The sequence below is a fragment of the Corvus cornix genome, chromosome 4 (assembly GCF_000738735.6).
Source record: "Corvus cornix cornix isolate S_Up_H32 chromosome 4, ASM73873v5, whole genome shotgun sequence".
NCBI lineage: Eukaryota > Metazoa > Chordata > Aves > Passeriformes > Corvidae > Corvus > Corvus cornix.
The window spans coordinates 54547283-54571974 of NC_046334.1; the positions used below are offsets into that span (position 1 = coordinate 54547283).

Consider the following 24692-nt stretch of genomic DNA (forward strand, 5'->3'; position numbering starts at 1 on the left):
TTGGCATCATTATTCAGTGGTTTAGGACACCAAAACTGCCCAAGTATCTATAGCCATGCAATGGTTTTAACTTCTAGTGAAATGTAACTGTGACATGAGTTAATATCCTTTTTTCTTTAAAATATTTTTTTTAAATATCCTTGTGTAGCAAGATACTACTAGCTTTCATAAATTTATCCAAGAGGCACAAATCTTTGAGACTTAACCATTTATTTCCTCCTTAAAGCTGGAAATAACACCACTGTTGGGAATACTGAATCCAGCTCAGTTGGGTTGCCTAAGAGATGGACACTCCAGACCTAAGGTGCCTTTTTCAAATTCACAGTTTTGGTTAAGTTGGCCTAAAGGAGGAGAAATCTACACACAAATAGGATGGGCAATAAGTAAAGAAGCACTCATGAGGATGCACTGAAGAAGGAACAGAAGTTGTTACCATGCCACTAACTAAATGAGCCACCATGTCAGGATGATGGAAAAAGTGCAAGCAAGGAAAAATCCTGGGGTTTTTTCTCATTCCCCTGTACTTTTAAGGGAAATGAAACTTACTGCCTTCTTGATAAGTAAGCTGTATTTCATCAAAAACTATCAATTTGTACTGCCAGTTTCTTCTCAAACAGCATTAAATCTGTAAGGCCTTGGATATTTAGTAACACCTCAGAACACAAGGATAAAAGTTTCCTATTATTTTAGGTTGGATAATATTGTATATGACCTACAGTCATGTTCCACCGTGGGGAACTGCGTAGAGTTACTTTAAAAATGGATGGTTGGGAACGAAATTAAGCCAAACGAGTAAAACGTTGTATCTGAAAAACCGTTTATTGGTAACAAAAAGGAGAAGGAAAAGGAGTTGCCCGAACGAAAGAGGGCTAGAAGAGACAGGCAAGAAATGAAAATGGAAAAGGAGTGGGGGAGATGAGAGAGAGCGGACAGAGAGAAAAAGAGGGCGTTACCAGCAGCAAGGCAGGGCAGTGCTGTCGGTGTCCAGGCGGCCCCCCCGGACACCCAGGTGAGCTCGCTGCCTGCCTGTGGCCGCCCGTGGCTCTGACCGAGCCTGCGCGGCTCCCGGCGGGGCGCGGCTCCCGCGGCGACGGCAGCGGACACGCGCTGAGAGGGCGCTCGGACGGGAGGAGCAGGACCCTGGACAGGGTCGCGGCGACCGCCTGGATCGGGGCGGCAGGGAAGGAAGCAGGCAGCCCAGGCAAGCATGCGGGGCAAAGTGGTCAGGGGCACAGGAAGGCTGGACAGGTGTGAGGGCGAACCAGCGAGGGCAGGAGAGCCAGAAGGCAGGCTGGGGCCAGGGCAAAGGAGGGAGCGAGCCCCAGCGAGCAGCAGCGAGCCTTGCTGCAGTTGGGTTTTAGAGGCCCCTGGCCCCTCCCAAAGTCTGCCCGAGGACAGGGAACCATTGTCCCCGTCCAACTTTGCTGTGCCGTCCATTGGTGGAGGCCTCTTCGCGCCCTGATCGGAGCAGCCCCTCCGCAGTGTCTCCCGCTGCCTCCTGGGGGTGTTGCCAGGCGAGGGCTCCGCAGAGACGAGGCTTCCCCCGCTCCTGGCTGCCCCTGCCAGCGGCAGGCGTACGCTCCCTCCCCCACGTGCCTCTGACAGCCCTGACAACCAGAGCTTAGGCAAACTAAAATGTCTGAATTCAAACTAAATTGGCTCCTTACACCTGCCATCTACTCCTCTAGAAACAGAAAATGAAAATTTATTTACCAATTTGCATCATGATCTCATTTTTTAGAATTTATTTGAATATTTCCGACATGATCCAATTTTAAATTTCCAGCTTTCTCCTTATAAGGTCTTGTGAAAAAGATATTCTGGTATGAAATGGCTCAGTTTAACAGCTAATGAAATAGCGTGTTACCTTTTTTTTTTTTTTTACCAGAACATTCCTTTTTGGCTCCTGATAGCTTTCATTAGCATTCATTGAGGATTAAGTGAAGATTTTGGGGAGGTCTGTCTTACAAAGAATAAAATTGCAGCTGATAATTCTGACTTTCTAAATGAAATATAAATTGGAATTAAAGAGATAAGATCACTGTTAGATTAGGGTTTGAGCAGGATTATACTTCCAATACCACTGGGTTTAAAACCAGAGTGGGTTACAGTAGAATCTGGGAGCATTTCACTAGCATATTGCTTAGAATATTTTAAAAACCCTTTACTTGCTTCAGGAACTTCAGTCAGCAAAGCTTGTAAAAACAAAACTCTAACTGTTACTGCTCTTTTGTAATTATCTCATCAGAAATACCTTTCCTACTTCAATTCATTCCCTTTTCCCACATTGTAGGATTGCAAGATGAATGTGTTAGAATAAAAGAAGAACATTGTGAAGAGATGAGGTATCCAAGAAGGGACACAGTAGCCACAATTCGTGTATGATCTGTGACTCTGTGTTCTGCACTGCTTTTTCTGTACAAAGCACACTTAGCACCAGTGCAGGTGGTGCTGGAAAGGGCCAAACCAGAATGCATGAAATTGCAAATATAATGACTATATAATATAAAAAATATAATATAATGCAATATATAATGGCAAATATAATGAGATAATGACTTCAGGCACACACACAAAAGTGTTAGAAAAAAATATCCAGTTAATTGCAGTCAGTCTACTGCAAATTTTCAAATGTTTGTTAAAGTGAAATCAAGAGCGTAGCACGTACCTTTTCTATATACAAGGATTACATCCCAGAGATCCGACTTATATGCTTTATTTATATACCCTGGATATTCGGGCACACCACAGTAGCCTGACTGAATCTGACTGTCAAAAAGTGAGTGTAGAGAATTCACAGCAGAGTTTGTCCTTGGACTTTTGTTTCTCCCTTCTTTTGAGAGTTGAGACTTCTTGGCAGATTCAAAACAGTTTTGTAATGTAAGCAAAGATTAAACAATGAAAATTAATTTAAACTTAGATACTTTCAGTCACGTTAACTCCCTGCACAATGTAATATTGTATAAACATGAGCAAATTGCCCAAATTGACTATGGCAATTGTTCCTCAACGTATGTTTTCTTAAGGATTATATAGACAAAAGCGTGGCAAGTAAGGCCAACAGTACTATCGTTTAACGGCCCATCTGTGCTGAAACTCTGGAAAGTATTATTTTCAGTGTTTCAGTATTTTAATAATGTTTTGAAATCACTATCAAATACTTCCAGGACAGCTTAGCACAATAATTAAAAGAAATTGAGTATTTTTTGTCATTATGGACTTGACCTGCCTCCCTCGGTTTCTCAGAAAATTATAACTGACAACGTTCTACATACAGCATTATACCTATCAAAGAAGTCCAAAATGTGAAGAGCATTTAGCTAATTTACAAATAAAGCTAAACATTCCAGAAATTAAGATCTAGAGGAGAACTTCAGCTGGGGTAAATTGTCTTTGCTCCTGAAGGTCTCCCTGTATCTCATCTTACTGGGTTCAATGATTAGTCCAAACTGCCAGCTGACAGAGTTCCATTTAACTGAAAAAACTGGTCTGGAGATTGTCACAGTAGAAGAACAAGAGTCAAACAATAAAATACTTGTGTACAACAAAACTCAGGCCATGAGCCTAATTTAAAATCTTACTTTCATTATATAAGCCCACAATTTGAAGGGGACAACCTGTCGTTTGTCTGTCTGAGTACCCTTCCATGCAAAATCACGACAATGGGAAACCAGCAAAATTCTGGACATCACATCATCTTTTGCTTTTCTTTTTGTTAGATCAAAATCCTACTTTGGTTATGTACTTTCAAGGAGTGTTGTTTCATTGTGGGCTTTGCTGGTAGGGGTTTATAGAGTGCAGTAGCTGTCTGTGTTATACCAGTAGTAATGGTAGATTGGTCTTCTAATGGAGAGACATTTTTCAATGCCTTCTAAAATTTTTGTTCTTTACCCTCACTTCATGGTTTGAATTGTTTCAAATGACTAAAATTCATACTTAGAATTCAGTTGTTGGGAAGTTTAGCCAGTTACCCTTTAAAATGAGTCTATGTGCTCTCTTCAGTTACAGAATAACAGAGAATCCATCAAAATAGAATAAAGTGGTATATTCCATTTTTTGTGCAGACTTGTGCAAATTTATGTCAAATCAGATGACTGGTCATAGGAAGCTTATGTTTCCTATAAAAAATGGAAACTTTTAAAGAATGACTGTTGATAATTAAATTTATTATTTTTATGTAAGTGTAATTTCCAGTATTTGTCTAATAGAGATGATGCCTCTCTTGCTTCCCATGTCTTGGGTTCCCTTAAAACAAGGATTAGATAACTCTTGGGAACTCAGATGTCAGTGAACAGATTTCAGTAATGTTACCTTACGGGACTTTATCATCAACAGAAACTGATAGCCCTATAAAAATGTTGGTGTTAGATGAGATGTCATGGAACACAAAGTAATTTCTCTCTGTACATAGTAAGACACACAAACTTTGGGATCTTAAATTAAAGCCCTGGCTTCAGACATGCTGGTACCAATTCATCCAATAATACATTAGCTGACCTTCTCTATTTCCTCCCTGCTAATTGCACAGCCAGTCTCTAAATTGCTTAGTTGGTCTTGCGAAATTAACATCTCTTTATCTAATTCTGTGGAAATATGGAAATCCATTTGATCTTAATGTCATGAGGACAGCATGGCTTCTTTTGAGAGCAGAGTATCAGGCAGCAGCAGTCTGAAAAGACTGCCTTGCTTTTCCCAACTTTTCCACTTTCCCACTGAGTGGCCTGTGCCAAATACTTCGCTTTGTTTTTTCCATCTTTAACTTGAAACTCATAGCAGCTGCAGTTAACATAACTAACTTCTTTAATAAATCTCTGTGAGACATACTAATGAAAATCTCTTGTGGTAAAATAGCTGTGACTTTGTTATGTGGCCAACTGGAATCCTAAAATAAAACACTATGGTTCTCAGATGTTACAGGTGGGGGTTTATTTAGCAGCCTGTTGAAGTTTTGAACTTCGTTAAGGAGTTGAGTACTGTTAAGAAGAGTTATACCATTGTGTTGCTGACATTATAACCTATTGGGGTTGTTTTTGGTGACAACCCCTGATCTTTTATCTTTGTTACAGCCGCTACTGTACCTCAGAAAAGTTTCAGACAACCAGTACCTTTGAACATGGGATGGATTTTGACTTTGACTGATGCTGGTCTAGTATGCAAAGATATGCTCAAAGGAGAACATTAATGGTACCAGCACTTGATGGTGTTAATATAATCCAAAAAAAGTGACCTCTTGGGCCATGTGTTGATGCAGGTTACTTGGCATGGGGTTCTAGCACATAATATACCTGCAGGATAAGGGTATGCAGAGCTATTTTCTTGCATCTCTAGCTTAAATCTTGAACTGTTTTTTTCCTAGCAAATTAATATTCACAGGGTGAAGGAAAAAAACAGGGTTGTACAACATCATGTATAGTCTGCAAAAGAAATGAGCATCTTTTAAAAATATCTATGTTCGTCTTTCATTGGGTGTGTATTCATTCCTTATAGCACTTATGTCTCCATTTGATAAGACACAAAAAGAAAAAGGATCACCCTCAGTTGTTCAGAGAGCATTAATGTAACTTCTCCCCTCGATTTTTAACAGTTAGAGCACCAGATGTGTTGGGCGAGGAGATGCATCTGAGCTCAGTGACAGGCTGAGAAGGGCTGACATGAGTAGCAACATGCTAAACCATTTGGGAGGAATGAGTAGATAGTGAATCATCCCAGACTTCAGTAATGTCACAGGGTGTCAGAAGGATTTTTATGAGATCTTATGTTACACTGGACAAACGATTTACACATATTTCTTTGAAGCAGTTTCCCTAAATTGTATACAAATTTGCATAGAAATCTCTGGAGCAGAAATCCCTTTCACGCTGGAAGCCCACAGAAACTTTACTGTGAGTATGAAATTGGACCTGAGAATTTACAGAGACAATATGCTTTATTCATCCTGTTCATCAGAGAGCCTTGAACACTGTACAGAACTCACAGCCATCACCTGGGAGGTCTCATTTCCTCTCTTCTGAGGAAGGTGGTAGGACAGGCTGCCTGGATGCCCTTGAAGGCGTAAGGACCAGCTGTATTGCATCTCACAGGGAGGTCAGGTAGATGGTACTGCAAACATGCAAGTTGAAACACTATGAGTTGGCACATCAAAAGAATGAAAAGTGGTCACGCCCAAACAATTTTAAAGGTACCTTGAGATGTGTTTCAATAATAACATGACCTAAATACATAGAATTTCATCATTGAAGACCTGTGGAGTCTTCCAGAGATTTATTAAGCAACTTGTCACATAGTACATGACCTTTGCAGAAGCACTGCAGGGGCAGCAGGAGCAGCAAATTGTTTGCCTTTGATCCCATCCATGGTTGGTGAATGGTATTTCAGAAATTACTGATGGTACAACAAGGTGTGCTGAAGTAAATTTCATTATTATGTTATTGAGTTCAGATCAGTATGAAATAAATTGTTTAAATGCAGATACTGTGAGACACTGATAGGACTCAGGCTCAGATCACCTTGAAAAGTTTATGATAAATGTGTTCCTGAGAATTCTGTGTGTTCTCCAAAAGTGTGGCCTGGTCCTGATCTCCCTGTAGTTTGTGCCTGTGAGAGTAACTCCACTGAATCAGAGACCTAATGCCAGCATAAACCTGGCAAGTGAGAACAGAAGTAGACCGTGACTTTCCATATATATTTTTTCTAACTAGTTTATTTTATTTCATTTTTCAGGACAAAAAATATATGGGAGCAAACCTAAAACTGTTAGTAAGTTTGACACCAGATAAAGATATGTTTTTCCAAATTCATCATTTTACAAGTGGACTTTCTATTTAAATTAAGTAAAGATCTTTGTCAAATTAATGAAAAAACGGAGCACATTATTCTTCAGGAAAAAAGAATGAGGTAACTAAATTGACGTGGTTTAGTTTTGGATGAGAAAAGATACACATGGCAGGAAATTACAGAGCACAGCAACTGTTTTGGCTGCAAAGGCAGTGAGTTTGGTATATGACATTACAGGGGAGAATAAGATAAAGACTAGAATTAAAAGGAAAAAAAAAGGCAGATTCTTTTGTTATCATGGATTAGCAAGCCTCCTTCAAATATAGGGAAAAGTATTTTTGTACACTTTTGTCCAAACTACCTACACAGTCATATTAAGGTACCTAAGGTATTTCTTAATAAAAAAATAATTTTATTAATAAATCACTGTTGCTAATAAAGCTGCCAGCTCAAGGGAAGTTCTTGTCTAAAACTTTCAACATCCCTAATAATGCATGATTAAGTTCAAATGGGACAGACACCCAGGTTTTTGTTTCTCCTAAATTATAAAATTAAGTCTGCAATGAGCAAGCATTTCATTAAAACCTCCTTTTTTTCCTCTCCTGAAACTTGCAGGGAGACAATGAGGTGATACTGATCTGTATGGAGAGTGATCTGTCATGCAGTTAGCTAAATGTAGTGTAGAGAAATGATATTATAAAGGCAACTCAGAAGTGTCCAAACATGAGGACTATTGGCTGTACATTTGAGTAAATCTATGCAAAATAAAAGCCTGGAAAATAAAACTCTTTGATCTTGATATGTTTCATACAGAAATCCACTCCAAAAGGGGAGTCAAGAGTTCATAGCAAATTCTTCCTCATTTACTCTGGCAATTTAACCAGCAGATGCTGAATCGAGCTCAGCCCAGGACCAGATGGTATTCATCCAGAACTTCTAAAGGAAATAGTAAAATTATTAACCATGATGTGCAATCTATTGTTTAGAACTATGCTGTTGCCAGGGAAAAAAAATTGTGTAAATGTGATGCCAGTGTTTAAAAAGGACTCCAGGGGGACTAAACCCTCGGTAAGCCAGTCTGTAAGCCTGGCATTCAGAGAAGGAAAACTGGTGAGGACTCTAATAACAGATAAAAATCTTTGGTTGCATGGTCTGGACAAATTTGTAGAGGAATTTGCAAAAAGAAAATTTGCGCCTTACAAATTCAGAGTCCTGAGCATGCGCACACGGTGATCTTGTTTGTTTTAAACAGTAGCTCCACAGTTGTTGGGATTTGCATGGGATATCATTCCCTCATGCATTCTGCACTTGCTTTTGGTGGAAATTAGTACCTTCTGGAGTTAGTTACTTACCCCTCAACTCCTCAAGCCTGTGCTGCATGTGCTGCCTCCTACCACTGTGTTCTCAGCTCCTTTGCTGTCTGCAGAGAGCACAAAAGAGAGCTGTGTCCAGTGCAGGTTGGTTCAGTTTGCCTTTTTGCCAACTCCATGGAGCCTCTGGCCATGGCTGCTGGCCTCGTTGGCTTCATCCATCTTGCATGTGCTTAGCAGGCATTTCTTGACACTGAAGTGGGCCCATCCCTTGGGCTGGGGCTCAGTGAGGAGCTCCTGCTGTCCTGGGGAAGCTGGTCCTTCACCCTGTCCCGCATATGTTTGAAACCGATACGAGACCTGCACTGGCTTTACAGTGTTAGTCATACTGTCCTGCAGCCCTGGCCAGCCTCTCACACCCTGACAGCAAGGTGGTCAGTGGGACTGTGCAGTGGTATGGACCACTGATGGCTAGCTGCATGCAGGACTCCCAGAGGTACAAAGGATAATTGAGAAATTAGAACTTCCAATGTAACTTTTCGATCTACATGCCTACCTTCCTATTCCCGTTACTCATACTATAAAGCAAAGCTGGCAAGACTGGAAAAGAAATCCAGGCTTTCCAGTCTGTGTATATCAGCTTTGGGGGTCAGGACCTCTTATAAAGAACCTGTTACTGCTCTGCTTTTAAGTAAAAGGGATTTTAAATGTGAAATTAATTTTTCATTCAGTTATAGTAGAAATTAATTTCTAATATTAATTTGCATTTCTGGCTATAAACAAGCTATATACTGGGAAATAAAAGCCCATGACTTTGTGAAAACTCCAGTGAGGATGATGTTTATGTATTAAAAAAGCAGGACTTTTAAACCATTGAGATCTTTGTGTTTTCCACTGGTGTGTAACTAATATGCCACAGTTTATCAGTTTTATCAAGTTTGTATTCAAGTCATATAAAAATTCTTGCACAGAGGAAATGTATAAGCTTTTGCTTGTATTAACTGACAATTCCAATTTACTTTCATAAGGTTTGATCCACTATGTGAAATCAGTGAAATTTTCTGTTAACTTGCTGGAGTTTGGATCAGGCATGTACAGCACTTTCCTATGAAACTAACACTCCACCAAATGAGATAAATGTAGCTGCTTTTATTTTTCTGAGTCTACCTTATCTTCAGTTTACTCTGAAAAATACGAAGACAAGAATCATTTCCATGTAAGGAATGCAAAATCTTCACTATGTTTTTCTCTTCTCTGCCCTTTTATTAAGTGACTCTTACCATTTTAAATGTTGTTAGTTGAGAGACAGATTTATCACTCTCATCACTCGCTGGGTCTCATTTACAGGCTGTGACATAACGGGCTGACTCTGAGAAATGTTGCAGAGACATGAATAGAAGCAATCTCACAAGGGGTTAATGCTGTAATCTTTTCCAAGCCTGTTTATAATCCCAACAGTAGTGCTGTAGCAGAGGAGGGTGGATCTCAAAAGTACCGGAGGGGATATGTGTGTGCGTGTGTGTGTGCACATACTTGTGAGTGTGTATGTGCACACATGCTTTGCTTTTCTGAATTGCTGTGCGTGCCCCTGGAAAAAATCTTGTGCAGCCAGAACAGGACTCTGTGTGCTGGGTACTCCTGTGGGAGAGTCAGAACAGCTTCCTTGCACAGCTGCCTCTCTTGTATTTCTTCTGCAGACTTCATTCAGAAACGTTCATTTGTTTACTGAAAGCATGGGCAGATAGTTACAAACCCACCTTCTTCTTCATCAAAGCTAACCTGTGGGTACTGAAGAATGGAAATAGTTGATGCTAGTAGCTTCCTTGGGAATGGTACCAATATTACTGATTTCCTCTGCGATATCATCTTGGAAAATGACACTTTTTTCTGTGTGGATGATGCACCTTATCCTTCTAAAGGTATGTATGGAAAATTGATTTTTTTCAGGCAGTTTTAGTTCTAGGTGGATGTAGAGATACTATAGAAAGAAAGAGCTGTGCAAAACATTTTCTCTGAGAGAGTGCAAAATCAACTGCTTGCTTTTAAGTTAGTATGAGAAACAGGCAGCAAAAAAATTAGTATGTGCTGGTTTTCCAAGTTCAAAATTCAACTAGGACAAAATTTGGATACAGTGGAAAACTAAAACAGTAGCACTTTGGGGCACAAAATGTAAACATCTCTGCTAAGGACTTGGAGAAACATGATTTTTACTCAATTCAATAACAATGGAGTGATCAGATCTGATACCATGTATGAAAGTGATTTAATAGGAAATTACAGCACTCTGAAGCCGAGAAAAAAATCCATGCATTAAAATATTTTCCGATTGCTTAATCTTCTCTTACTTTTGCATAAAATAGGATCTCCCATGGTGAATAAGTGGTGCACAGTAAGTAGCATGAGAAGCACATGCTTTAAGAAGTTGTATTTGACTCTCCAAATGTACATGGTATTGCTTGTATTGTAGTTTAATGCTATGCAATTTAGGTAGGTCAGAATATGTTTAAGAATTGCAGCACTTCCACTTATTTTGCATTGGTGTAAAGACATAACCTTCATAAAATTGAATACAGAAAGGCTTTTACATTTTGATTAAAGGTTGAAATATATAATATTAATCTGAGTTGAATACTATGTAACCGATCTTTTCTTGTGACAATTTTCAGATTTGCATCAGATAATTCGGATTCTGCTGTATTGTTTGATATTTCTGCTCAGCATTTTGGGGAACATTCTGGTGATTACGGTGCTGATAAGAAACAAGCGGATGAGAACAGTCACCAACACATTTCTGCTGTCACTGGCAGTCAGCGACCTGATGCTCTGCCTTTTCTGCATGCCCTTCACCCTCATTCCCAACCTGCTAAAAGATTTTATTTTTGGAAGTGCTGTTTGCAAAACTGCCACTTATTTCATGGGTAAGTCTGGGAAGTTTATACCTATTTTGAAGACTGACTAATAAGACAGGTGAGAAGGTTTTTAAAGACCTATAAAAAGCTGGTTGTTTCCATCCACCATTGAAGTTACCAATACTATGAAGAAACAGCTTTGTAGTGCAAATTGTCATGGTTCTGGTGTCCTTGGTCTGATCCAGCAAACACAGAGGCGCACGCTTAACTTTAATGACACACAAAAGTGTTTTGCTGGATGCGAAGATGTTGCACGATCAGACTTTAAGGAGGAACCCAGCACAGGCACTTGCTTACCCATCACTGACAAGATGGTTATCAGCGTTCAGATCGTCCACCAGAACTGATGGGCTTGTACACCCTCACTAAAGGCAGGTTTTGCCCACAGATTTTTGGCAGCAGTGATACATAAAAAAGAAATAGGCCAAAGTAGGTGTAATTTGCAGAGCTGGGAAGTTGGAGCAAGTATTCTCTGCGGACAGACCAGGTGTGATCAGAGCTCATCAGGAGACCATAAAACACAGATACAGGTTTTAGAGCCTGACTTTAAGAAGCATCACTTTTGTATGCCTTGCCATACTCTTTTTGGTTGTGGAGCCAGGAGCTAGGAGTTTCAAAATGCCCAGGTTGTGGATGTGTGTGTAAGTGATTTTTGTCTCACTTTGAATATTTCCTCTGCATTTGCTTGTTTCTTAACAACAAAAAAAAAACCAGCCAAACAAAACCAAACAAACCAAACAAAAAAAGAGAAAAAGAGAAAGAAAAAGAGAAAAAGAAAAGAGAAAAAGAGAAAGAAAAAGAGAAAAAGAGAAGAGAAAAAGGAAAAGAAGAAATGAAAACATTATGTAAAGTTTTTGCCTCTTTAGGAGACCCTTAGTTAGTTACAGAAAATTCAGGTCCCCTTTCAACCCATGCCCTTGAGAACTTTGATGTAATGTGAAAGTACACACCTAAAGTGTGCGAATGGGAAATCAACACCTTTTTGTAGATAAAACCAATAAAACTAAAGGCCATGTTTAAACAATTATAATGAATTGCTGGCAAAAATACCATAAAGCATTACTGAAGCATTGTCATCTTCCTCTTATTGCACACAGTGTAAATTACTTTATTAAAAAATCCAGTGAAATAGACCAAACGTAAAGTTCCTCATTATGAAGCTGTTTTATTTTAAGAGTCAGAATGTAGAGATTTCTCACTAAAGGTTCAGGTAACAGAGGCTTCATCTGACAGACACTGACAACCATTGCATCAACTATGCTCAATTTTTCATTTTAAGATGTAGAAAGACAGATTTTAAATTACAGATGATTTCTGTAAAGCAAACTGTAACAATATTGGCATTTGATAGTTTGACCCACATTCACAAAGACAAATAATCATTCACTGAAAGAAAAATTTGTGGCAAAGTTAAGAAGAAATATCTATAATTTTACAGTGATGAACTGGGGCACCTCAATGACAGAAGCACAGACCACCGCATTGTATTTTATAAAATACAAACAGAAGAAATTAAGGATACTTGAAGGACAAAGATTCTGCATCATGACTTAATTTCTCCTTGTTTGTATCTCCATTAACATCTAATTAAAAAGTTGTAATAGATTTAATTCGCTTGAATGAGAAAATCAGATCACGAGTCAAGCAGTACACTCAAAAAAATTAAAACAGTAGAAAAGGAACTGTGAACATCTGTTTTAAGAGAGTAATTAACTGATTTCAAATGCTTTGTTTGAATTTCAGTGGAATTAGTGGAGTAAATAAACCACAGTAGCAAAGAGAATAGTTAGGAGTAAAATTGTCTTCTTTCCCTGTTACCAGAATTGTATGGTTTGACAAAGTGTGTATTTTTCTTGGACTTTTGGAGTAAGAGAAGCACAGAGCAGGAATATCAGTCTGGAGAAGTCTGGAGACCCAGACCCACTGCCCACACATTCTTCACTGGCTTAAACAGTATGGTGTTTATAAATATTTTTGCTTATAAATAGTTTGCTATTTTTTCAAATTTTTGTATGCATACAGAAGGCTAGCAAGACCATTTGAACATAACATAACCTTTAAAACAAGAGAATAACCTTTTCCTTAATTTTATATATGTAGGTGTGTCTGTAAGTGTCTCTACATTCAACTTGGTTGCCATATCTTTGGAGAGGTACAGTGCCATCTGCAAACCTCTGCAGTCCAGGGTCTGGCAGACAAAATCTCACGCCTTGAGAGTGATTGCTGCAACCTGGTGTGTCTCCTTTACTATCATGTCACCATATCCAATCTACAGCAAACTGGTACCTTTCACCAAGTATAACAACACCACAGCAAATATGTGCCGGCTCCTTTGGCCAAGCGATGTCATTCAACAGTCTTGGTAAGACATAAGTGGCTGTTAGCCAGTGCATAATTATCTGCTGGAAAATGGGATTTCGTGGTAGCAATAAGCCTATGGAAAATGAAGTGTTAACCTTCAGCAAATGTTTACACTCCATCATGCTTATTTAAGATGTAAAAAAACACCAACATGGTTTTGAGCCGCTTACATTTCGACATTTGCATGACTTTTCCCTGGTCATAGGAGAGGTTGCCCAACATAGCAATGATTCTCACACGATGGTCTGCTAAGCCCCGACTGTCACTGTACAGAAAGCATCTGTCACTTGTAGTAGGAGTACTTCTTTCACTCATTTACACATAAACTTCAACATTTTCAGATAAATCCTTGATTAATCTTTGAGAAACGCAGACACATAGAAACGCCCCTCTGTGTGCTGCCTTGCCTGTTAATTTGTTTGAAGGTTCTTTGCAGCAGAGAAGTAGAATATGAGGCTGCAAATGTCTTATTTGAGAACTGAATCCTTTTGGTCGCTTATGGAGAACAGGGGCAGAGAGAAGAAGGGAGAGACATGCTCCGAGTCCTACACATCCAGGCAGAGTAAACAGCAGCACTATCAAACAGCAGTAGTACTTAGACATGATGTCCTTGCACGTTGACTAAACACTGACGCACCGAGAAAGTGTAAGACTTTTTTTGATACTGAAGGTCAGCTGGAATGGGGAAAACGATTAAAGTCTGCACCGTTTTGGTATATCCACAAAGAGAGTAACTTTCTGTTAATGCTTTCAGTAGTCTCAGGTATTTGGCAGCATGAGGAGGAAGGGTACAGGACAAAATTCTCTTCTCTGTGGTCTTGTTACAGGTTCCCAGGTGTGTTACTGAGTTTGCACCAAAGTCACAGGGATCAGAAGAGACACAGGCTCATGGATGCATTTAAACATCATTATTTCCCCAGCTTGTACTCAATCAGAGAAGCTGATGAGGAGAGTAGCAGATGTGAAACCAAGTAAAAGCTGCTTCTTTTACCAAAGAGGTCCTGGGATCCCTCCTCAGGAGCACTGCATGGCTCCAGGGATGAAAACCCAGGTTGCGGCTGTTCTGTCTTTGCCCACATGTGCCATGGCCCTCAGGAAGTCAAATCTCTCTGAAACAGAATAATAGAATAATTTACATTGGAAAAGACCTCTAAGATCATTGAGTCCAACCATTAAAACATTTTTAATGTACCAAGGACCCCTTTGAGAATCAGCAGCTGCTCATTTAGCTTCTGCAGGGCAGTTTTTACATTGTCCAAAGCTACAGGGCATCTGATGCTTGTTTGGTTACAGCAGGAGTCCTACTCAGGGGCAGAGAGAGCTTCTGCCGCCTTTAACCCCTGTGGGAGTGGCCATCTCCTCTAGGCTGCATAGGTGGAATGAAAGATGGTTTGCATCCATGATAGTCTTGTTCCTGCCTGTACCCTTCTGGGGGAAGCAGGAGAAGAAGTAGGAAGCTTCAAATTTCCAGAGGTGTCAAAATGATACTTTGTATTGGCATGAAAAAAATTCAGAAAAGCTTGAAATCCTGTCTTCCCCAATTCTCAGTTGTATGAAAAGGAGTTTTTCTGGTTTTGTGCCATTCCCTATTCTCAGTGTGTCTTTTGATTCCTTAGGTACACTTTCTTGCTACTCACGCTCTTTCTTATTCCTGGGATTATAATGATGGTTGCTTATGGTCTAATTTCTTTGGAACTCTACAGAGGAATAAAATTTGATGCCAGCCAGAGAAAATCTTCACGAGGTAACAATGCATTTAGGTTTGGGATGCAGTTTTTAAAGTTACAGTTGAAGCTATGAACAGTTATTTTGAGGTTAGTAAAAGGAAATCTTTCTATTTGCAAAAATGATCATTATGGTCAGTTATGTCATGAACTTGCCAGCTGCATTTCCTGATTAAAGTTACTCTGCTGTTAGCAAATAAGCCTTTCCTCTGGCTTGTTTGCAAAGACTCAGGGCAGAATACACTAAATTTCTAATTTGTTTATTGTAGAAACACCAAGATTTTTTTTCTGGCCATGGATGAAGACCATTTTTGTGAATAAATGCCACAATTAAAATTGTCAGATTAGGATAGAAGCATATAACCTTGGAAACTGTCTTCTGTCCATACTGGACTAAGCAACGCTCTTGAACCTTTTGCATCATAGAGATAAGATGTGAAAATATTGGGAGACAGTGGATTCAGAGTAGCTGAATAACACGACTGACTCAGAAGCAGGCCAGTGCTTTCTTTGCAGCAGTTGCTCAGCTATGAATTATGTTGTTTGTTTAGGTTTAGACTGCATTCTCCATTTTTTATTTCCCTCACTGTTCAGAGATACTTTGCCAGCTATTTAAACAGCACTTTATATGTACAGAAAGAAGAATGAGTTTCTGCAGCACCAAATACGAGGATGGAGATGGATGTTACCTCAACAAAACCAAAAGAAAAAGGAAAATGCCATTGCAACAGCTCTCTGCTATGAGCCACAACAAAATAGAGAGGGTGAGAAGCAACAGCTCTTCTGCCAACTTAATGGCCAAGAAACTCGTCATCCGTATGCTGATGGTGATAGTGGTTTTGTTTTTCATTTGCTGGACTCCCATCTTCAGCGTCAATGCCTGGCGCGCCTTCGACACGGCTTCCGCAGACCGGCGTCTCTCGGGGGCTCCCATCTCCTTCATCCACTTGCTGTCCTACACCTCTGCCTGCGTGAACCCCATCATTTACTGCTTCATGAACAAGCGTTTCCGCATGGCCTTCCTAGCCACGTTCACCTGCTGTGCCAAGCAAAAGCCCCCCGCAATACAGGAGGAGGCTGCTGATGAAGAGGAGGGGAAAACGACGAGGGCTTCCCTCTCCAAATGTTCTTACACACACATGTCTGCATCTGCACCCCCCTGAGCTGCACCAGGGGAGGCAATGAGTGGTGAATTGTCTGGTCTTGGAAAGTGACTGTGGCATCAGCTGAACATGATTTAGTTCGGAGTTAATGAAACACTTCAGCTGACAGTAAACACAGTGAGAATTTTATGGGAAATAGATGCTATCACTGTCTGAGTGTTACATTACTTTCCCTTCAAAAGTACAAAGGAGGAAGAGTGCTCTGAAGATAAAGGACTTTATGGAAAGCCTTAGAAGTTGCTGTATTTGTCATAAATTCCACTGCAAAAATTGGTGTCCTTTACATCAACAGCTTTGCTCAGTTTTCAGATGCAGTTCTGAGTATCTCTTAAAATTTCTAAGATGGTAATAGATTATCCTCAAACATGAATATGTGTAATGCAGTCTTCACTAGCTATGCCTCATAAGCAAAAATCTTTCTGTTATATTTGTAGTATATTTTCACATTATTTTAGCTGAGCTAATACATGTTGAGATAATTTTGGTGTCACTCTCACGGCAATTCTGGGGTGGCAAGAATGGGCTTGTCCATGTGAAATGAATGCTTTTAAGTAAAACAATTTCTTTTTTTAAAATAAAATAAATATTGTTGTCTTTGTGGGTGGAATGCATTCTTCGCTAAGGCAATAGCATAAATTAACATAAATTAATGTATTTTTCACTTATTTAAACCCCACAGAACAAGGACAAAGGAATGGCTTTCTTCTGTGCAGCTGAAAGCATCCCCATATGCAAGTGGCGGGGTCTTAGATGAGCCACAAAGGCTCATGTGGAAAATTCCACACTGGGGAAGCACAGGGATAAATGCTTGGGATAAAGCAAAGAGGTGCTTTACAGAGGATGCAGGACTGCAGACGCAGGTTGGTGCCCATGGCACCATGGCACATTTCACAAATACGTTCACAGCCACTCCAGGCACGGCAATGCCAACAGGGAAATAAAGCCATCGGATGCAGGATGGCAGAAAGGGCAGATACAACGAGCAAAGGCTGAAAGGCTTTGTCAGAAAACAGTTTTTCTAAACTTTGGAGCAGCTATTTTCTCCAACTACACATACTTGTAAACAGATTCAACACAGGTAAAAACAGCTTTGGATGATGTAATTACCAGTGCTTTGTTGAGCAAGGAATCCAGTCTCTTTCCGGTGCAGCACACAGGTGAGTGTGGGTGTTCAGGTCTTGTCCTTTGCTCTGTGGAATCCAGATAGAGAAGTTACATCACTTATTTTAGTTTGTGAAAATATCCTGTTGGAGATGTTTCTATCTTCTAGCTGAATCAATATCATTAAACACCCTTGTTATTAGACGAGATTAAATTTGAGCACAGCGTGGAATGTAGATGTGGATATTAAATATAAGCCCTCTCAAGGTTTTTAATCAGGAAAATCTGATCTCTTTACAGAATGATTTTAAATTAGAAATGTACTGTGAGTTCCAGCACCCAGATCCATGTTCTGCACTCAGTTATTGCCTGAAATGGTTTACCCTAACAGCTTAGCACACAACTTTGGCTATTACTTTTTTTTTCATCCAGCTTGTCCACAGACAGGAAATTAAAAAAAAAATTCTAAACACTATTTATGCACAATCCATAGAAACAATGTTTTGCCTGCCTTGTTAATAAAGTAGCACTGCTCCTGGAACGGTGCTGAGACTACTGACATCGATCTGACCTTTTGCAAATACGCAATGAATTAAATTATGGGACTTAATTCATAACAGTAAAATGAAAATTTTACTTCACTTAAGGACACAGGTTGAGATCCTCTACAAAACTGCCCTTCAATGTTGAAACTGAAGGAACAAACTTAGCTGCTTTGGAATTTATGTGGAACAGTGATAGCAGAAAACATATTTGTGAAGTATTTTATACCCTTTGAAAGCCTGGATCTATTATAGATAATAACTTAAAAACTGTTGTTTAAGTGAGAAAACCCCTCACATTTTACTAATATACTGGATGTGACTATTGCTGGCTATGTGCTGTATTGCAGGACAGCCCACGCCCCAGCTCTGTGTGCACTTTCAAAAGCAAATTCCTTTTTATAGATGGAGCTTCTCCAGTACCTGAAGAGTGACATACCAGGACATGCACAGTTCACCTGCTCTCACTGATTGAGTCTGAGGATAGTGGTTTCAGATGAAAGCCAAAAGCTATTTTCAACAATGCCTTAATCAGATCTCAGCCCCCCGCGGCCCTCCAGTACCTGCGGCTGAAAGGAGCAGAGTTTCTGATTGATTCCCCTCTCGTAACTGTCAGGGAGCACAATTTGGAGGTGATGAAATGAGGGAGGCAGGAGAAGATCCTGATGGAGTGGTGGCTGGGAGACAATCAGAGAAGGGTTGAAATGTGTCATTTCTCCAAGGCTCATCTGTGTGTGCGTCACTCTTCCCCTCCATTGCCCCCTCTGCACCTATTTTCTTGTTATACCAACACAATATTTCTTTTGATTAAACTCCCAAAGCCACAAACCTTACACCGAATTCCAGCAAGAAGAAGGAATTAAGCTTTTAAAATGTAATATTGCAATCCAGTAATTTTGTCTTCTGCCTTAGTCTCCTAGCACAGGAAATTTCAGCCTTTCTGCATCTTAATGCCATTTTTCCTGATCTGGGCATTGCAGAAGTCATTCCTGGCTTCAGATGTTGTCCTTTCATTGTTAAATAATCATAGCATCCTCCCAGTACCTTTAATTCAGATGCTGATGTCGCTGAAAAGGTATCTTCAGCAGTAAATATGGGTGGAATAAACATACCAAAGAGCCTATGAAATCTTCTCATTTTAGCAGTAGTTGACAGTGGTTGTGGGGAAAAATCCTATCCTACTACTACGAGCAGTCCCTAAAGCAAACTGTTTTCCAGATGTAGCAGACAAATGGCAAACCAATGAATTTCAGGTGCATAATGCCCATAAATCTCTGAAGTTTTTATCTTCTTTCCCTTTCTCCCAGCTCCCAGGGTTTTTTTTCCCCCGCCCTCTGTCTTATCTCTTTCAGCTGCATGACACCATCTGATTTTTGTCCTGCATGCTTCTCAGTCTCTAGGTTACTTTCCCACCACCACCAATTGCTAGATGATTTTTTCCTCTTTGACATGTTTATTTTCCTTCCCGGATTTACTTTCCCAGAAAGCACTCTCATCTTCATTTCCCCTGTCATCTCCAGCTGACAGACTCCTGGAGCAGGTTTCTTACTCGAAGCAGTGTATTCTGCCCACAACACAGCAGCTCTGCAATCACTGCCTTCAGTCCTGTGTCTGACTTCACACGTCGGCTCTCAAGCACCGGCTCTCGAACAAGCAGGATGTGCTAGTTCAGAAAACAAAAGTGTAGCGTTAAGTAGCACCCAGATCCTCCTTTGATACTTCTGTCACTATTACTTGCAGCCTCTATTATTAGGGCATGCTTTAAGACTGATGTCTTACAATACTGCTAAATACAGCACTTGGTGAGGGGTCAAAGTAAAGGTATTTCACTGTTGCCAAGGCAAAGGACCTTAATGCTCTCAATGGAAAGCTGCATGTGGATTTGGAACTCCAGCCACTAGAGGTTTACATCCTCTTATATAAGCCATGACCTCTTTTCCGATACCACCAAGCCCTTCTTGGCAAGGTGGGGAGCCTGTCCATGATCTCACCTGCTCCTGCATTTCCTCCTGCTCTTCCTGCCTCCGAGCCCAAGGATGGTGCAACCCCAGTACACCCACCATGGTTCATCACAATGCTTTTCTGGCATGGAATAGATGACTTCAGGATCAGTCAATACTGATATAGATGTTGAGCTAAACTGAGGGTTTCTAGTGGCAAAAGATGCTTATTCTCAAAAGGAAAGTATAGAAAGATAAAACCTAATGGTTTTGATTTTGAGAAAGGTTTATGTGAGAGCAGGGGCTGTAGCCTTTTTACTACAGCATCAGAGTGGTAGAGAGTATAAAATGAAAGTTTAGACTTTTGGTTGGGTTTTATTTGTTTGTAAAATGTTTTGCTCTTCCACTTCAAATACAACATGGACCAACCAAATACCACTTCACTCAGGTGTGCATGTAAGTCAGCAGTTTGCTCACCCTCTGGCCACAGTCTTGCAGTCAATTTTTCTGTATGCATTATTAATTTCAGTTAAACAGCTTCAGCTTTTTATGCCCAATCCATCCAGCATGCACCCAGCTCTTTTCTCATGGGTTACATCCAGCATAATAATGCATGCCTTTAACGTGCCAGAATTTCTGTCTCAGTGTGTATAAAAAACTACTTCTAGCATTACCTTTTTTATTTTTTCCTTCTGCAATGCTTGTTAGGCTGCCTTGGGTATCTCCTAAAGAAAAAAATGCAAAGGAAATGTTCATGAATTGTAAAACTCCTGTTTTGCTTGCCTAATGGCAATTCATCCCTGCTAGGAGCTATTTGTCTGCATCTCCACAGATAACTATGGAGTGAAGAGTTTTCTTGGCTTCCACTCCCAGTTGTGTCCAAAAAGCTAAAATTCTGAGCTAGAGAGATGTCAGTTGTTCCACTGTATGGTGAGGCAAGAACAAAACATATTCATTAGCATCAGCTGGTAGTAAACATCAAGTAGGAATCATCCCCTATGGGGTAAACACCACTTAATTGATGTCCTGCTACTTTGACAGTTATTAAATATTAAACAAAATTTCCCGATAGAATGAAGAAATGCAACTTATATACAAAGTCTGATTTAAAACAGTAGACAAAAATCACTGCATATGTCCTTTGAAAGTCATACAAACACCAGAGTTACAAAACAGGCATGAAGAAAAGTCACACATACAGAGCCTAAATCCACAGGAAAGACATGGAGCTACTCATGCTCTTTGCTTGCTGTCAGAGACAAATTGTTTTATTATTATTGAATGGACATTGGCTCAGGGCCTTGTTCTGAGAATATTTAGCAACTGCTAAGAGGCCTCATTCCTGACCAAGTGAAGAATGACACACAGAGGTGAAACCACAGGGGCAATTAAACAGATGACAATGCCCAAGAGGGAACTACCCAACCAGCTGGGAACTCTGCATTGACTCCTACGAACCTGCTGTGGGCCTTCTAACACCTGAGATCTTCAGGATTTCATAGCTAAACTGAAGATAGGTGTGAAGCAACCAGAGCTGCTCCTTGCTCTGAAACTGGCTCAAATCTCAGCCCATATCCCTATGGGGACATCTGGCAGTGTTGCTGTGACTGGCTTGCTGTTATTGCAAAGGAATATAAGGATAATAATGTCATCCAAGACACTCTGTCTTTGGAGTTGCTTTCTCTGCAGGCATCCCAAAAGATGGTCCTGCCACATGCAAGTAGGAGAAAAACCACTACAGTTATGGCACTGAAATAAATTCATGGTGTCAGCAAGGGCACAGCTGTTGCTTCTTTGGAAAACCAACATCATGTCCATTCTAGCTTCCCAGGGTGCTACAACTGATTTAATGTACCTCTGACCACCCTGTGGTGACCAACAAAGGTTATCACAGGATTAGGAAGAGGCTGTGTGTTTAAGACAAAGAGCTTTTCATTTGCTGTCCAGATGTGGTCAGTGCTCATGTTACAAGTTGCAAAAAAATCAGTGGTGACTAAAGCAAAAAAGACTAAAGCTATCAGACAGGTTCTCACAGTGCATTTTTAACAAGAAGAAAGTTCTGCTAATATCAAAGCCTTTACTTCACTGAGATTGCAGATCCAGGGGAAGCATCCAGAAAATATATCTCAGGGCCTTTGTGTTTATTAAATAGGAAACCTATTTTAATATTATCAGCTGACTGAGGCAAAACAATACAGTCCAGGAAAGCCTGTCAGACATAGTTCTATATTCCCTGGTATTTTTAAAGCATTTTTTCCCTTTCGTATTTATTTCCTTCTTTTTTTTTTTTTTTTTTTTTTAAGCAGGAAAAATAAAAGCTTTGGAAATTCAAATAATGTTTATTGAAAGGCAGGGTTTTCCACAAAACCCAAATGTTTATTAACATCCAGCATGACTCCTCTACTGCACTGATTTGTCAAATATTTAATAAAACCTGGATAGACTTTCTTTGGTACACACTGAGGCCAAGACTAAGACGCCTCCAATGACAGAGGCAGTGTAGAGATGGAATGGGAGAGCAAGCAAGCTGCAGGTGCCCAGCTTTGTCTGATACTGCTTTTGTGAGATCTGTAAGAGATTAATAAGACTGGTAGAAGAGTGTTTAGGAAGATGGTGATTGAAGTCAAAGCTGAATCTGATGCACTTGCAGCTGAAACATGGCTCTGCAGGGCCCAAACACAGGGCTGGGGCAGGAATGGAAGGGAAGGAGAACGGGAAACATTTTGGCCTTGTAGAGGGGTGGGGGACAAAAAGTCATAGTGAGGATGAAAGGACACGATCTTGGTCTGTGGAGAGAGAAGATCATTGCAAACACTTTTTAATTTTGGATTGGCCTCTTTAAAGTAAAAGAAAAGGCAGATGTGCCCTGTATGGGAGGGAGGCACATCGTGGGGGAGGAGGCAGAGAAAGGCTTCTCTAGGCAGCAAGATGGAAGGAAAATCAAACTTCATTCTGGGTAGAGAAGCACTCATTTTAGTCAAGGTGGTAAGTGAAGAGTTGAAGAGATAACAACTACACTGGAATGAATTTCTTTTCTCCAGGCCTTGTGTAGGGTTTGCAGCTGAAGGGATTCTGTCAGCAGGACAGACCAGGCAGGCAGAGCTGAGGGTCTCAGCCACGTGCTCCAAGCACAGGAGCCAGATGGAGAAGAGCTCCTGGACCACGGAGAAGCTGCAGCACACAGACCTGCTGGCAGCAGCACAAGCTGGGCACCTCTCACCTGAGGAGTCCAAACTGCACTGCCAAGGTATCATTGTGCTCTAGTCCAGCTGACGGGCTGAGAGAACACAGCCTGTGTTCCTCTGTCCCAAAGCCCAGTGCCCAGCACCCTGTGCATCTGTGGGAGCTGCTGAGAGCTGCTCCTCCACTTCTTGTCCACCAGCCAACACAGAGCTCACCTCTGCTACCACTGCCATGGTGGGAGGCAGCCTCCAGGGACATGATGCTCCATCAGACAGAGCAGGAGTGACAAAGGCTTCATACACCATAAAAACTAGTTGCAGTCAGGTAAGTAGAAAAACAACTACCTAATGAAGCAAGGGATTACTTTAAAAAGCAACCGAAAAATCCCACAACCAAACCCCTCCCCAAACTGTGGTGCTTGCATTTAATTCAGCTACCAGTAACTGAAACAGGCTACTCTTCACTAGCATCCTGTAAATGAAGTTAAAAAGTACTCTCTGCTAGAAGGAAACAGGTATTGCCTCTCCTGCCCCACTTCCAGCTCACTTTTCTAAAGCTCTTTTTCACCACAGAACTCCTGTGTCCTCATTTTGAGGACTGACAGCAGCAGCCTGCTGTGCATCTCAGTGCTACCACCTGGCTTCGCTAGATAATAATTTTCAAACTTACGTGTCTGCTTAGGCTACAGTGCCTTGAGGGTTCAATTATTCTCCTAACTCTACCAGGAATAACATTTCTAAATTAATATAACCTTACCAAAATGCAATTTTATAACTGATTCATGTTGTGTCTCTGCTTCCTCCAAATGTAGTTTGAATAATGTTTTCTAATCTACTAACACATAAAACAAACCAAAGAACTTTGATATTATTTCCATGAGCCTGTGGGCTCAAATGTAGCCATCTGTGCAACTTCAGGCTCTACATGTGTGCCAAGAATTGTTATTTACTTACATTTGTCCTTGGTCCTCTCTGGAGGAACATTATTTGTGCAAGTGCTTTTGAGCACTTTGCTGTGTTTGTGAGAGTCTCTCCACCTGTGTGATCGGTTATCGCAGGTAGCAGGCGGGAGGGCTTTGAAGGAGGGACACTTGGGAACACCTGCTTTTTAGTTACACCATCAGGTAAATTTACATCCACTTCCCCCCCCCCCCCCCCCCCCTTTTTTAATACTGCAGAATTTCACATCTGGCTTGAGGTCCCTCTACTTGGTTTCATAGCTTTAACATGAATCTTCCTCTTTCACCTCCTATGACTGATCTCTAATTCCAGCAATTCCCCTTTTCCTTGGGGAGTATCTCACACACAGGTCACCAACAATATTACTGTTTTTTAGTATCCAGGAAACTAAAGCAATTTTTGATTGCTTCTCCTGATGCATTGTGTTCAACTTCATCAAATTTAAAAGGTTAATTTTGTTAATATTTCAGGATTTCCATGCCTGCTCTGACTAATTACCGTTCACAATTGCTGGACCAGCTTGCACATTTTGGTTTCTTGCATTTGGGCCCTTCAGCTCTTTCTGGGGAGTGAAGTGAGATATGACAACTAATTCCTGGTTAGAAGCAGCCCACAGGGGACGCTGAAAATAAGGGGAGACACAGATATATTTTCTGGATTTCACTCTCTACAACACATTCTAAGGAAGGAGTGACAGCACATACATGTGTATCATTAAGGAGGGTG

At 40.6% G+C, this 24692-nt stretch overlaps 1 protein-coding gene and 1 long non-coding RNA gene across 3 annotated transcripts; one reads left to right on the top strand and one right to left on the bottom strand.

Moving 5' to 3' along the window:
* The first annotated feature begins 1909 nt into the window (after nucleotides 1-1909).
* Nucleotides 1910-16839, top strand: CCKAR (cholecystokinin A receptor). Of its 2 annotated transcripts, none has more exons than XM_019286942.3 (5): nucleotides 1910-10003; nucleotides 10751-11002; nucleotides 13094-13355; nucleotides 14971-15098; nucleotides 15673-16839. In XM_019286942.3, exons 1-5 carry the CDS (start codon nucleotides 9880-9882, stop codon nucleotides 16239-16241), a joined length of 1335 nt encoding a protein of 444 aa, XP_019142487.1. In that variant the 5' UTR covers nucleotides 1910-9879; the 3' UTR covers nucleotides 16242-16839. The 2 variants fall into 2 exon arrangements, with proteins under 2 accessions (XP_019142487.1, XP_010400127.1); XM_010401825.4 differs by having other exon boundaries at nucleotides 1912-10003; nucleotides 15715-16839.
* Nucleotides 13787-21302, bottom strand: LOC109144877. Its single transcript, XR_002045914.2, has 5 exons — nucleotides 20499-21302; nucleotides 19434-19547; nucleotides 18448-18561; nucleotides 17349-17431; nucleotides 13787-14463 (listed from the first exon to the last, which is right to left on the bottom strand). It is a non-coding gene; the product is annotated as an uncharacterized LOC109144877 (long non-coding RNA).
* Between the last annotated feature and the right edge of the window lie 3390 nt (nucleotides 21303-24692).

Bases quoted from the DNA above. Each gene is read 5' to 3' on its own strand.
- CCKAR (XM_019286942.3), top strand. From the start codon at position 9,880: ATGGAAATAGTTGATGCTAGTAGCTTCCTTGGGAATGGTACCAATATT. The intron at 10,004-10,750 runs GTATGTATGGAA...GACAATTTTCAG, and splicing joins TGCACCTTATCCTTCTAAAG to ATTTGCATCAGATAATTCGG. The intron at 11,003-13,093 runs GTAAGTCTGGGA...TTATATATGTAG, and splicing joins AACTGCCACTTATTTCATGG to GTGTGTCTGTAAGTGTCTCT.